Source organism: Ceratotherium simum, chromosome 30 (assembly GCF_057802395.1).
Source record: "Ceratotherium simum simum isolate JZ-2026a chromosome 30, ASM5780239v1, whole genome shotgun sequence".
Lineage (NCBI taxonomy): Eukaryota > Metazoa > Chordata > Mammalia > Perissodactyla > Rhinocerotidae > Ceratotherium > Ceratotherium simum.
This window is the reverse complement of record NC_141929.1, coordinates 19,995,732-20,009,504: the sequence shown is the minus strand read 5'-3', so window position 1 is coordinate 20,009,504 and position 13,773 is coordinate 19,995,732. Positions and strand designations below refer to the sequence as shown.

The window sequence follows — 13,773 nt, the reverse complement described above, 5'->3', positions numbered from 1 at the left end:
CAAGTTGTTTACAGTTGGCAGTGATAAGGCCTAGTAGTTAACAGACCCAGCTGTCACTCACCAGTATGTCACTTGAGGCATGTTACATACTCTCTTCAGTGTCTTCATCTCTAAAATGGGATAACAATCATACTTATTTCATAATGTTTCTGTCAGGATTAAATGATAAAATGAGAAGAATCTAGTACAGAGCCTGGCCCATGGTAAGGGATCATAAATGTTTGTCAGTATGGGTCTTATACTACAAGGCAAATGCTGTGGGGCCTTGAGATCTGGTAAGGCTTTGGGAGGAGTCTGCGTGTGTGTGTGTGTGCGCGTGTGTGTGCGTGCGTGTGTGTGTGTGTGTAGGGGCTTAGACAACACAAGCAAAGTTGGGTGGGTACATTCCAGGTAGAAAGAGCAGCATAAACAGAGGATGCCTAGAACACACATGGCGAAAGGCAAGGAGCAGTGGGTGATGTGCTTGGGAGAGGCTAGCCAGGGACACAAAGGCCCGAATGGGGTGAGTTTTGTGGATGGCAGAAAGCTGGCCTAAGAGAATTGTGATCTAGGCAGTGTGGGCAGTGATGTGCCTTAGGGAGCTCAACCGTAGCTGGTGCCAGGTGGAGGATGTGTGAAATCCCAAGTGGAGGACAGATTGGGAGAAGGAAAGGCTAGAGATGGAAGACCTGTTGGGAGGCTCCTCTAGCCGCCCAGGGCAGGTTGCCATTCTCAGACTTTAGTGTCAGAATCACTGGGGAGCTTGTCAAACATGCAGATTCCTGGGTCTACCCCAAAGGTTGTGACTCAGCAGGTCTATGGGGACCCAGAAATCTGTAATCTTAACCAGCTCCCCAGAGGGAGGTGGCCCACAGACCACATCCTTCGAGAATTACTAGATCAGAAAGGTTGTAGAAATCAAATCCACACAATCAGGCAACTGATGGTGTAGGGGAGGGGGTTCAGAGGGGCTCCTGAGCCTGGAGCTGGATAACTAAGAACGGTGAGACTGCCAGGCAGATGGGGGTGGTCAGAGCTGAGCAGACTGGGAGAAGAAAGCAGGTGAGCACAGCCAGGGGGAGGCAGGCATCTGGGATCCAGGAGAGCGAGCAAGTCAACAGCTTGTCCATGGGTCACCACCTGACTGGGCAGGATGACAGAAATGGCCTTTAGTGCCACCTGAGCTGCATCCAGGCCTTGAAGGAGGAAGGATTTTGACCTGGGGAGATAGGCATAGGCATTCCAGATAGAGGAGACAGTCTGAGACAAGATGTGTTATCAGATGAGTTTTCCAGGCCAGTACGGGAACTGGACAGGAAGGCTGTGATGCCTCTGGATGGCCTCAATTGCCACACTAAGGAGTTTGGAGTTTATTTAGGCCAAAAGAGAGAGAGTTATGGAAGGTTTGAGGGATTCATCACCCTCGCTGTCTGGGGCACTACTGAAGAGGGTATGCAAGGTTTGGGGTGGAGTAAGGGTAATGACTGTGGGTCTCTTATCACTAGGCCCAGTGAGGCACAGAGCCCCCATTTTATTTTTGATTGATTCATGTTGGCAAAGAACGGGAGGCTGAGGGACGCTTGGGAAGAGGCAGGGGAGGTAGGCCCATCCCCATTTTATGATCTCAGTGGAAAAGGCTGCTGTGAGTAGATTTTCCTGCCAGGAGAGCCACAGAGATGGGCCCCATGAGTCACTGCTCAGTCCTGCAAGCTCAGCCCATAGAGCCTGCTGTGGTCAGCGGCTCAGGCTGGCTCCAGGCCCAGCCCCCAGAGTTCCCCACTAGGCCTGAGTCTGTCCCCATTTCTATCTGTATCTTTGCCATCCTGGGGCTGTGTATCCTGCAGCTCTCTGCCTTTTCTGTGTCCCTTTCAGACTGAGCCTCTGAATCTGTCTCCATTTGTGACTCTGGTTTACATGTGGCTCAAGGATGGGGAGCCTCAGGAGGGCAGGGGTAGTGTGACCGGTCTCAGGCACCCCTAAGCATTTATTCTGTGCCAGGCCCTATGCTGGGTGCTGGAAGTACGTAAGTGGATAACATACAGTCTCTGTTTTCAAGAAGCTTACGATGCACATTCTACGTGGAGTGAATAAACTAAGGCCTGGCCCTGCCCCTGAATCTGTCTGCCTGCCTGTGTCCAGGGGTGCTGGGGTCAGCTATGGTCTGTGGCTTGAGGCCTCTCATTTGCCGCTGGCATTGGAGGGGTATGTGTGCCTGCCAGCAGGTCCCCCCCAGCTCTTAGGGCTCTGAGGAGGCCTGGCTGGTGGATGGGGGTGGGCAGACAGTGGGCAGCAGGAGGGGAGGGAGGGGGCGGGAGGCAGTGACTCAGTGAGGCGGCCCTGGGACAACTGGGGACAGAGCCAAGGTTGGTCCTGATGCTCATTGAAGCTAGAGGAGGGTAGGAAGAGAGGGCTGGCTGGGGCTTGGGGATGGAGCAGAACAACTCCAAAACTCCGCTCTCGCAGCCAGATCAGCTCACAAAGAAGGCTCCTTGGTAGCTGGTCTGAGAGTCTGGACTCTGGGTGCTGACGTGGCAGCTGGGATTGGGGGGGGATTGCTGTTGTTCCCACCGTGCCTGCTTCTGATGCTCAGGTTCCCTCCCCTGGCAGCCTCCCTGGGCTCACGAAGGAGGTGCCTGCCTTAGAGCCAAGGAAGCCATTATACCCACTGCCCCCTCCCCACCAGGAACCAAGGGCCTGAGCACGCTGTGGGGCACAGTGCCTTCTGGCCACATAGCCCACCTTCTTACAATCTTCCTATGAATTTTGGGGAGTGTCAGGACAGGCCCACATGCCCCAAAGGGATCTCACACTTCAGAGCTGGGAGGGATCTCACAAGTCAACTATCCAAGCGACTTTCACCAGTTCAGGATCCTCTGACTGAGGGTGAAATGAAGGGAAGGGCATGAACACAGCCCAAGTGCTGATGGCAAGTGGGCATCTAGCATATGAAGTCTTCCCTAGTCCTCATGGCAACCTCAGGAGAAAGGAACGACTTTCTTTTTTTACAGGTAAGTAAGGCAAGGCTCAAAGAGAACTGAGTGGCTGGAGCTCACCCAGCAGGTAAGTGGAGCAGCAGACCTGGGTTAGTGTCTCTGAGGCTCCAGGAACCCCATCCCAGGCTCCTTGGCTGAACTTGGTGGGGAGGTGGTGTGGGACTGGGGAGGGGCTTCCTCCCCACTGTACCTTAAAGAAGTGCTAGGAATGCAAGGGAGTAGAGGGTCTGGGCCTGGTAGACTGGTGGATTCTGGCAGGCCTAGGTCAGCTCCCATCCCAGAGGGTTCCCTGCCCCCTCCTTCCCTCCAGCCCAAACAGCAGCCCCTCATCACGTCGTGGGATCATACAACCTGTCCCTTGGTGCCTGGGCCTGGGGACTGGAAGAAAGATGGGGGCTGCAATAGCGGGGCCCCTCCCCCCCATCCTCCCATCCTCCTCCTAGCTTCCAGCAGTCCCAAGTAGCTGGTCTGGGCTCTAGGGACCTCCTGGGACCCTGGGCCCACACTTTCTCCTGGCTGAGAGGAATGAGTGTTCCTCGTTTTGCCGAGGAAGGCTGGGGCAGGGCTTCTCTCATACTGCGTGCCTTCAAGAGCAGAAGCCCTGGCAAGCCCCTTCCCCCGCCTCCCTCCCGCCCCTAGGAGGACCCACACCCTTACTCACCCTCGCGCACCCACACCGCCTTCCCCAGCGGGGGATCGCTTCCGGCGCCCTTCAGCAGGCCCAGGGAGTGGGCACAGTGGAACGGCCGTTGGTCGCTGCCCCTACCGGCGGACTGAGGAGCCGAGTCAAAGTCAGCAGGGCCCTGGGGTAGGGGTGGGGGTGGGGGTGGAGCAGAGCCTTTCCGACACGCGGGGGAGGAGGGGCGGCGGGCAAGGGGCGCTGCGAGGACCCGCGCCTCTGGGCGCTTCGGGCGGCTGCCGTCGGGCCTGGCGGGGTGGGCTGTGGCTCCGTCCTCCGGCCCCCAGGGGGCGGCGCGGCGCCGCGTCCTTTGCCGCCCTGCGTTCCCTGCCCCGCGGCCAGGAAGCGGCGCCCGCGGACGCCAGGCGGCGCGCTGTACTCGCCGTCGAGGCGGCGGTGCGGTACGTTCGAGGGCACGAGCTGCGCTGCTTCCCGGGCCTCGCGGATCCCGGCAGCGCACCCCGGGGGCGTGAGTGCGGCGGGCGGGTGATGGGAGTGGGGCTGCGCGAGTCGCGGCGAGGCCAGTGCCGGCTGGGCAGGACTGAGCGCGAGCAGGAGGCTGCGCCGTGCCCACGCCATCAGCCTCCCACCCGCATAGGCCTGCAAAGCATGGCGGTGAGTGCGCATCCCAGCGTGGGGGCCCACCCGGCGGAGGCCCACGTGAGCGCAGGCGGGCAGGGCCTGGACAGAAGGGAGACCTCTGCCGGTCTACCCCTCTCCTCAGGTCTGAACTGCGGCAGCATCTGTGCCCTCTGTGCGCGGACACCAAGACTGGCACCTTGTATGGCCTAGTGCGTTCTGCCTGCGTTACCTGCCGATTCCTACCCGACCATATTCTACCCATTTCCTGGAAGAGCTGAGGCCTCAGTTCACACCGAGGCCCCAGCCCCTCTCTCACTGGCCCTGAGAAGGCCCGGCCTTAAGGAGAGGGTGATGGAAGGGTCCCCAGAGGCTGGGGGTGAGTCCCCAGACACCCAGGGTCACGCCACCGACTGGAGGTTTGCTGTGTGCAGTTTCAGGGATGCCTGGGATGAGGAAGAACCTGCTTCGCAGATGCAGGTTAAAGACCCTAATCCCACAAGACCACCGGCAGGGGCAGCCCAGGGTGATGGGCTACAGTGCAGCCCCTTGCCTGGAGAGTTTCAGTCACCCCCAGGACAGATGGCTGCAGATGGGTCAGGGGATGGCCAGAGGAGCACATTAGGAGGTTCCTCGGTCAAGTCAGAGGAACCAGCCTTCTCTGAAGTTGAGAGCCTTCTATGCCCAATGTCCTCCCACCTCAGCCTGGCACAGGGCAAGAGTGCCAGCCAAGGGGGAGGGTTGGGAGGGGACCCAGTTCCAGGCGGGGTAATGCCAGCCAGCTTGGGTCCTGAGGGGTTGGAAAGTGACCCTGTGGACCTTGGAGACTCTTCATCTGAGACGTCATCAGAGCTGCTGGAGTCAGGTAAGGGAGACTGGGCAGGGAAGTCTTGGAAGGGAGTAGGAGGTGCCTGGAGGTGGGTGCCAAGACTTGGGGAGGGCTCTGACCCTACTCAGACTGAAGTCAAGGTCTCAGAAGGGGTCTTGGGGTAGGTGGCCCAATGCAGACCCAAGCCATTTCCCTTCCCAAGACCCCAGTGGATCCAGCCTCTCTAAGCCCACTGACTACCTCCTGGCCCAAGACCTCACCTGGGAGCTGCTGGCCAGTGGCATGGCAGCCCTACCAGGTAGTGGGAGAGACTAGTGGTGGTGGAGGTGGGGTGACTTGATTGGGCAGGTGTTCACTGCCCTCTCCCTACAGGGACTCGGGATGTAGAAGGTCGAGCAGTACTGCTTCTCTGTGCCCATAGCCCAGCCTGGCTTCACCCCAAGTGCAGCAGCCGTGAACTCATCCGCCTCCTGCTTTACCTGCGAAGCATCCCCAGGTTAGGGGGAGGAGATTGGGGGACGGACCTGAGCCAGGAGATGGCAGTGCCTGGGAATTAGATACTGAACCAAAGCCTGCCCCTTTAGACCTGAAGTACAGGCCCTGGGACTGACCGTGCTAGTGGATGCCCGAATTTGTCCCCCGAGCTCTTCCCTCTTCTGGGGGCTCAGCCAACTGCAAGTGAGTACAGGGTTGTAAGCCCCACTCCCCCATACCTTTTGTGTAGGGTTGGGGGGCAGGGCTGAACTCAGATTCCTTGCAGGAAGCAGCCCCAGGGTCAGTGCACCAGGTGCTCCTAGTGGGAAAGATGCCTGAGGAGGTGCCTTCAGGGCTGCAGGTACTGAGCCATATTGGCCAGGGGTGGAGGTATGGTGCTTCCCCTCCAGGCCTGGGTTACAACACCTTCTTTTCCTGCAGCTAGAGCAGCTGCCCTCTCATCAGAGCCTGCTGACCCACATCTCTACCTCGGGGTTGCCCACTTCACTGGGAGGAGGCCTGCCTTACTGTCACCAGGCCTGGCTGGACTTCCGGATGGTCAGTGCACTGGGTGGGGCATAGGGTGGGTGTGCAGGCAACCTGGCCAGCAGAGGAGCCTCTCCTGGGCTGGCTTGAGCAGCACAAAGCTGGCTGCGGTGGCCTGGAATCCAGGATGCCTGGGACCAGCACTGTGCACTGCTCTGGTCATACCTGACCCTACTCACAGCGTCTGGAAGCCCTACTGCAGAGCTGCCAGGTGGTTTGTACCCTGCTCCAGGGGGCCATTGAGAGCGTGAAGGCTGTGCCTCAGCCCATGAAGTCTGGGGTGAGTGTCCCCTTCCAACACCTCCCCCAATGCTCCCGTCTCCCTCCTTTTCTCCCATGGCCACCTCCAACGCCTGTTGCCCTTGATCACAGGAAGTCAGTCAATTGCTACGGCAGGCACGGGTCCTGATGCAGCATGTGCTAGACTCGCCACGGCTGGCATGGCTACAGTGCCAGGGGGGATTGGAGCTGGCATGGCTGAAGCAGGAGGTCCCAGAGGTGACCCTGAGCCCAGACTACAGGTAGGTGCAAGCCCAGCTTCCAGATCTTGCCCCAGCCCACCCTTTCCCATGCTAAGGATTTAGCTGGCTGGCTCAGAACCAGCCAGGATTATGGTCCCAGGACAGGGTGGAGTGGAGCAAGGCAACTGGCAGGGGCCCTAAGACCATGTACCCTGCACTAGGCCAGCGGTGGACGAGGTCGATGAGCTGTATGGGCGTGTGGACGGACTGCTGCACCAACTGACCCTGCAGAGTAACCGTCGAGTACAGGCACTGGAGTTGGTCCAGACGCTGGAGGCCCAGGAGGGCCGGCTGCACCAGGTGGGAACTATCTGCCCAGATGGGCCCTGCCCCTAATCTCAAGCATGACCCCTACCCTACAGCAGCTCTCCTTTTCCTGCTTATGCCCCTCCAGATTGAAGTGTGGCTACAGAAGGAGGGCTGGCCAGCACTTGAGAAGCCAAGGGAGCCCTCACTGGACATGCTGCTCCAGGCTCAAGGCCCCTTTCAGGAGCTGGACCTGGTTGCCCAGGTGAGTTTGGTCACTTGTTTATTCCGTAGGCACTGGGGCACTTTTCCAGGGACTAGAAATGCAGGGTGGGTGAAAGCAAATCTGTCTTTTGCTCTCTTGTAATTTATAATCCAGCAGAAAAGATCAGTTGTTGTCAAAAGTTCAAAGTAATATACGTGTGTTTGCAAACTGAGGCAAAAGCTCTGGCGAGAAGCAATGCAGGTGTTTCTACCTGAGTGTATAATAAAGACTTGACCCAGAAAGGGTGTTGGGCCAGCTTTCTTTTTTTTTTAAGTTGTTAAATTTTTGTTGTACATTATTGTTTGTCAGTCACCATATAAATGCATCCCTCCACCCCTTGTGCCCACCCCCGACTCCCCTTGCCCCTGGTAACCACCAAACAGTTCTGTCTGTGTGTTGGTTTATCTTCCACAAATGAGTGAAATCATGCAGTGTTTGTATTCCTCTTGCTGGTAGGCAAGCGTTCTTGAGATAGTGACTTTTGAGTTGAGAGCTGAAGGATAGGTTGGGGTTAACCAGGCAGATGAGGGTTGGGGATAAGAGACATTCCAGGCTGAGGCAGCAAACAGCATGTGCAAAGATCCTGTGGTAGGAAGGAGCATGACTTGCCTGAAGAACCATGAGAAGGACAGGTTGAAATGCAGAGCAGAAGAGGGAGAGTAGTGTGAGATGAGGTAAAAGAAGGCTGAAAATGTGGTCAGTGGCCAGATTGCTGGGCCCTGTAGCAGTGTAAAATTTAAGCAGGAAAGTCACGTAATCAGATCCGTGTTCTAGGAAGATTACCTTATTTTCTGGGTAGACAGTGACTTGGAGGATGGACGTGGAGAGTCCATTGAAGGGGCAATTGCAATGGTATGGGTGGGAGTGATGCTTGCTCTGACCAGGATGGTGGCAGAGGAGATGGATTTGAGAAATTGATGGGATTTGATGGTGGGTACATAAGAGAGGGGAGAGGGAAAGGGAGGTTGTAAGGATGAATGGGTGCTGTTCCCTGAGAGAGGGATCAGGAGACAAGGACTTTCTGGGGGAAGGGCTTTAATGAATCCAGTCTTGGGTGTGCTTTGGAGATGACTGTGAGGGAATGAGACAAAGACCCCTGGGGATTGGGTCTAGAGCTCAGAGGAGAGATCTGGCTGCAGAGGGTCACTTGGGAGATGTGGGTGTGTGGGTGACATTTGAAGTGTGGTCACACAAGACTGTCTGGGGAGAGAGAGTGGACTGTCTTCAGGAGACCCAGCATTTAATGGCCCAGGTGAGGAACAGGGAGCAAGAGGAGGAACCATCAGAGCAGGACCAGGAGAATCAGGAGAGTGGGGAGGGGGCAGGGGAGCCAGGGGAGAAAGGGTTGGATGTTGCTGAGCGGTAGTCAGAGGAGACCTGAGAAGTGCAGGGGATGGAGGCAGAAGTGGGTTTGGAGTGGGCTGAGAAGTTGAAGAAGCAGTGATAGAGAGGACAGAGAGTTCCTCCAGGAAGTTTAGCTGTGGAGAGGGGTACAGAGAGAAGGGAGAATGGGTGGGAGTGGAGGGAAGGTCTTCAATCACAGGAGAGATTTGATGACATTTAGATGTGGGTGGAAAAGACCTGGGCATGGAGGCTTGACCACCAGGCTTAGGGCCAGCTGAGCCCAATCTCTGTCTCCAGGAGCAGGTCAGGCGAGGTGAGAAGTTTCTGCAGCCACTGGCTGGCTGGGAGGCAGCTGAACTGGGCCCCCCTGGGGCCCGCTTTCTGGCCTTGCAAGCCCAGCTGACTGAATTTTCTAGGGCTTTGGCCCAGCGGCGGCAGCAGCTGGCAGATGCTGAGAAGCTGTTGCAGTTCTTCAAGCAGGTTGGTGAGGGGTCCCGTCCCTGACTCCAGGTGGTCAGTGGGGCCAGAGGATGGCTTCCCAGCTCCACCACAGCCTGAGCTCTTCCTGGACCTCCTGCCTCTTCTCCCTCCTTGTCTTCAGTCTGACCCCGAAATCTAACCACTGGGGATGTGGCCTGGGGCCAGCATCCTGTGGGGATGGGGAGTGGGTAGAGGAGAAGGCTCAGCGGTCTCTGTGGGATTCTCTTTCAATGTCTGTGTGGCCTTGGTGTTGCAGGCTTCAACATGGGCTGAGGAGGGGCAGCGGGTATTGGCAGAGCTGGAGCAGGAGCGCCCAGGGGTCGTGCTGCAACGGCTGCAGTTGCATTGGACCAAGCACCCTGACTTGCCTCCTGCCCACTTCCGAAAGATGTGGGCTCTGGCCACAGGGCTGGGCTCCGAAGGCATCCGCCAGGAGTGCCGCTGGGCCTGGGCGCGGTGCCAGGACACCTGGCTGGCCCTGGACCAGAAGCTAGAGGCTGCCCTGAAGCCACCACCAACAGGCAGCACAGCTAGCCTGTGTGTCAGTCGGGTCCCTGCTGCACCTGCCACCCCTCCCCTGAGGAAAGCATACAGCCTTGATCGGAATCTGGGGCAGAGTCTCCGAGAGACTGCCCACCAGTGCCACCATGGGGCCATTGTGGCTGCCTGCCATGGACCAGAGGCCGGAGGTGGTGCCCAGCCAGGGTCATCCCTTACCATGCCTCCATCAGGCAGCTCTGACCCCAGGAGCCCCAACAGGTGCAGGCAGTGGGCAGGGCTGGGAGGGCAGGGCAGGGCAGATGTCTTGGGTCCTGACCTCACCCACCTGGTAGGCTCCAGCTGGTGCTGGCGGAGATGGTGGCTACAGAGCGGGAGTATGTCCGTGCCCTTGACTACACCATAGAGAACTACTTCCCTGAGCTGGATCGCCCTGATGTGCCCCAGGGCCTCCGTGGCCAGCGTGCTCACCTCTTTGGCAACCTGGAGAAGCTGCGGGACTTCCACTGCCATTTCTTCCTGCGTGAGCTGGAGGCCTGCACGCGGCACCCACCCCGGGTGGCCTATGCCTTCCTGCGTCACGTAAGCCCCCCAGGCCACATGGCCCCCAGCTCAACAAGTGTGAGTTCTGCCACACTCAACAAAGAGCTACTTTGCACATGCTTGGTGCCAGGTCCTGTGCTTGGTACAGCTATAAGTGAGACCCACAAGGTCCCTGCCCTTCAGGGCGCTCATAGTTTAGTAGAGGAGACATAAAAGTGAAAAAGGTAACTCCAGATTATAGTTGGGGCTAGGAGAAAAATAATCAGGATAGAAAGATAATTGTGAGTTAGCCACAGGGCAGGGGTACCCCCTTTAGCAAAAGCAGTTAGAGAGGCCTTTTAGAGGAGCTGACGTTTGAGCTGAGGCCAGAGGGAGGAGCTAGAGTCAGAGTGTTCCATCCAGATCAAGTGCAAAGCCCTGGGCCAGGAAAGAGGCCCAGTGGTCAAGGAAGAGTAAGGTCAACGTGGCTGAGTGTAGTGAGCAAGAGGGGTAGTTCGAGGTGAGGTGAGACTAGAGTGGTGTTCATAGAGCTGTGGGAAGAGCAGAGCTGGATGCAGGACTTCATCCCCAGAGGGCCTATGGAGCAGTACCCCTCTGTACAGTCTCTGTTCTTGCCAGATCACCCCTCATTCAAAGCAGGGTAGATTGGCTCTGTGGGGGAGGCCTCCCTGGGAGCTTTCTGTTGGCATTTTGGTCTTCTCAAGCTGAGAGTGTCTGGCCTGAGTCGTGGCAGACTTGGGAGCTCGGCCCCTTTCACCTAGGCTGAGCCATGTGTCCTTGCAGAGGGTGCAGTTTGGGATGTATGCCCTCTATAGCAAGAATAAACCTCGCTCTGATGCCTTGATGACCAGCTATGGTCACTTCTTCTTCAAGGTAGGCGAGCCTGAGACTGTAGCGGGAGGAGGGGATGGAGGGAGTACCTTGAAGCCGCCTGATGGTCTCCTATCTACCTGGCAGGACAAGCAGCAAGCACTGGGGGACCAACTGGACTTGGCCTCCTACCTTCTGAAGCCCATCCAGCGCATGAGCAAGTATGCACTGCTGCTGCAGGAGCTGGCACGGGCCTGTGGGGGGCCCACGCAGGAGCAGAGTGCCTTGCGGGCCGCCCAGAGCCTTGTGCGCTTCCAGCTGCGACATGGCAATGACCTGCTAGCCATGGACGCCATCCAGGGCTGTGACGTAAGTCATCTCAGGCTGTGGTGGGCTGGTGCAACGGGTGTGAAGACAGGGGCCAGAAGAGGCTAGGCACCCACCGGGCCCCAACTTGGCAGGTTAACCTCAAGGAACAGGGGCAGCTGGTGCGACAGGATGAGTTCACAGTGCGCACTGGGCGCCACAAGTCCTTGCGCCGTATCTTCCTCTTTGAAGAGCTGCTGCTCTTCAGCAAGCCTCGCCGAGGACCCACAGGCGTCGACACATTTGCCTACAAGCGCTCCTTCAAGGTAGGCCCACCTGACCCTGCCCTGTGCATCCTGCTCGCCCAGTGCCTCACCAAGCCCTTCTCTCGGCCACACAGATGGCAGACCTTGGCCTCACTGAATGCTGTGGGGATAGCAACCTGCGCTTTGAGATCTGGTTCCGCCGTCGCAAGGCCAGGGACACCTTTGTGCTGCAAGCTGCCAGCTTGGCCACCAAGCAGGCTTGGACAGCTGACATCTCTCGCCTGCTCTGGAGGCAGGCCGTCCACAACAAGGGTGGGTCCCTGCGCCCTACTTCAACCCACACTCCTCTCTGTGGAGAGCTTACATTGTCCCACAGGGGCCCAGAGAGGGCCTAGAGACCTGGAAATGCTTGGGAGTAGGGAGAAGGATCAGCAGCAGCCAGTGCAGGGGAAAGAACTTCAAAGTCAGGCAGTCCTCCTGTCACTGTTTCTGACTATGGACACAGTATTAACCTCTCTGCGTATCAGAGGGCTCATCTTCAAAAGAGGAATTAGGACAACTGCCCACGGGATTGTTGGGAGGAGAGAGCCTGGCACCAGAAAGGCTCAGTGCACAGACACTTAATCTGCTGGGTGTGGGTGTACAGGAAAGACTTATTTAAGCAGGAGGGGTAGACAGAGGCCCAAGGGCCAAGCTGATTTCCAGAGGGGCCCGACCTATGCCCACTCTCCACTCAGAGGTGCGCATGGCTGAGATGGTGTCCATGGGTGTGGGGAGCAAGGCCTTCCGGGACATCGCCCCCAGCGAGGAAGCTATCAACGACCGCACCATCAACTACTTCCTGAAGTGCCGAGGTAGCAGGCAGGCTATAGGGGTCGGGGGTGAGGAGAGCTGCTGGAGGCAACATGGACCTCTGTCAGCCCTGGCCTGTGCTCCCCTTGGGACCTTGGCCCAGGTGGGCTCTGGCCTGTCTCAACCTGACCCTCTCTCTTATGCAGTTCGCTCTCGGGCCTCCATTGCTGTGGCCCCATTTGACTATGACAGCCCCTACCTGGGGGCCTCGAGCTCCCTTCCTGGAGACCCTGCCTCTTGCTCTGTACTGGGGTCCCTCAACCTGCACCTGTACAGAGACCCAGCTCTTCTGGGCCTCCGCTGGCCCCTGTATTCCACCAGCTTCCCAGAGGAAGCAGCACTGGAGGCTGAAGTGGAGCTGAGCAGCCAGCCGTCTTTGAGTAGGTCTGGGCTTAGCCAGAGGCAGGAGGGCATGGCTTGGGGTCTGTTCCTGCCCTGCTGACAGCTCACCCAGTTTCCTTCCATAGCTCCTGAGGACTCAGAGGTCTCATCCCAGTGCCTGTCAGCCAGTGGCTCCAGTGGCTCTGACAGCAGCTGTGTGTCAGGGCAGGCCCTGGGCAGGGGCCTGGAGGACTTGTCCTATGTGAGTGCCATTTTGCCCTATACCCACCAGGCCCTCCCTAGCCCAGCCCAGGCCTGTGGCTGCCTTTCCTTTAGGTGGGGGCATTGGGCCAGAGCCATTCCCCAGAGACCCCACCTGGACCCTGAGCCAGGGAAATAGGCATTCATGCCTAACTTGGCACCACAGGTCTGAGCCTGGGCTTGAAGGTGGACAGTGGACCCGGCAGTCTGTAGATCCAAGGAACATCACCTCCTCTCAGGATCTGCTGTGACCAGGGCATGGCTGGCACTTGGTCCATCTCCAGCCCACGTGAACAGCCCTATTGACTGCCCTTTCTGAGGTCTGTGCCCATTGGCAGACCAGCAGGGGTCTCTCCAGGGGAGTCTGGCTGCAGAGCCTTCAGACTCTCATTTATGAGCTCATTCATGAGCACCCTGATCCTGGGCTCCTGGCCCTGTATCCATCCCCTTCTTTTGTCCCCCTTTCCAGCTCCCATCCCAGTTGTGGATTAGGATTAGGCTAAGCAGAGGGTGGGTGTTTGTTTCCATGCTCTAGGCTGGTGGAGCACCAAGTGGCTCTGGCAGTGACTGGGCTGCCCCCCACCCTCAGGAGGAACACAGGTGGCTTCCCAGCAGCTGCTTCCCACCCCTAGATCTCAAAGCCACATTCCCCAAACTTAGGGGCAGGCCCATCCCTATTGGACCCTTACTCTTGCTTGCTGTAGCTCCCCAGGCCCAGCCCCTTCTTTCCTGGGTCAGTTTGGTTATATTTACTCAATGCTTTTTGAATAGCTTTTAATTACAGTTGTTGTCTAAAATTACTTCACTGGTTGTTAGGTCTTTGGTGTCTCAGAGAGGGAGTCCAGGCCCTTGGCTCATGATTTACACTTTCTTTGTTTATAATAAAAAATAGACTGATGCGCATCCTTGAATAGCACATGCATTCTGGGGATATCCCCAGTTAAAATGAGCCTTGGCTGTTGTGGGTATGTGGGGGCAGCG

At 57.6% G+C, this 13,773-nt stretch overlaps 1 protein-coding gene across 3 annotated transcripts; it reads left to right on the top strand.

Annotated features, from left to right (window-relative positions):
• Positions 1–4,242: 4,242 nt before the first annotated feature.
• On the top strand, positions 4,243–13,759 carry PLEKHG4 (pleckstrin homology and RhoGEF domain containing G4). Of its 3 annotated transcripts, none has more exons than XM_087420111.1 (20): positions 4,243–5,095; positions 5,262–5,357; positions 5,432–5,555; positions 5,644–5,737; positions 5,820–5,894; positions 5,975–6,091; positions 6,261–6,359; positions 6,452–6,600; positions 6,762–6,900; positions 6,995–7,111; positions 8,753–8,935; positions 9,192–9,694; positions 9,769–10,015; positions 10,760–10,849; positions 10,934–11,155; positions 11,248–11,418; positions 11,493–11,670; positions 12,096–12,212; positions 12,357–12,590; positions 12,678–13,759. In XM_087420111.1, exons 1-20 carry the CDS (start codon positions 4,585–4,587, stop codon positions 12,929–12,931), a joined length of 3,720 nt encoding a protein of 1,239 aa, XP_087276237.1. In that variant the 5' UTR covers positions 4,243–4,584; the 3' UTR covers positions 12,932–13,759. The 3 variants fall into 3 exon arrangements, with proteins under 3 accessions (XP_087276237.1, XP_087276236.1, XP_087276235.1); XM_087420110.1 differs by having other exon boundaries at positions 12,096–12,590; positions 12,678–12,793; positions 12,959–13,759; XM_087420109.1 differs by having other exon boundaries at positions 12,096–12,590.
• Positions 13,760–13,773: the final 14 nt, after the last annotated feature.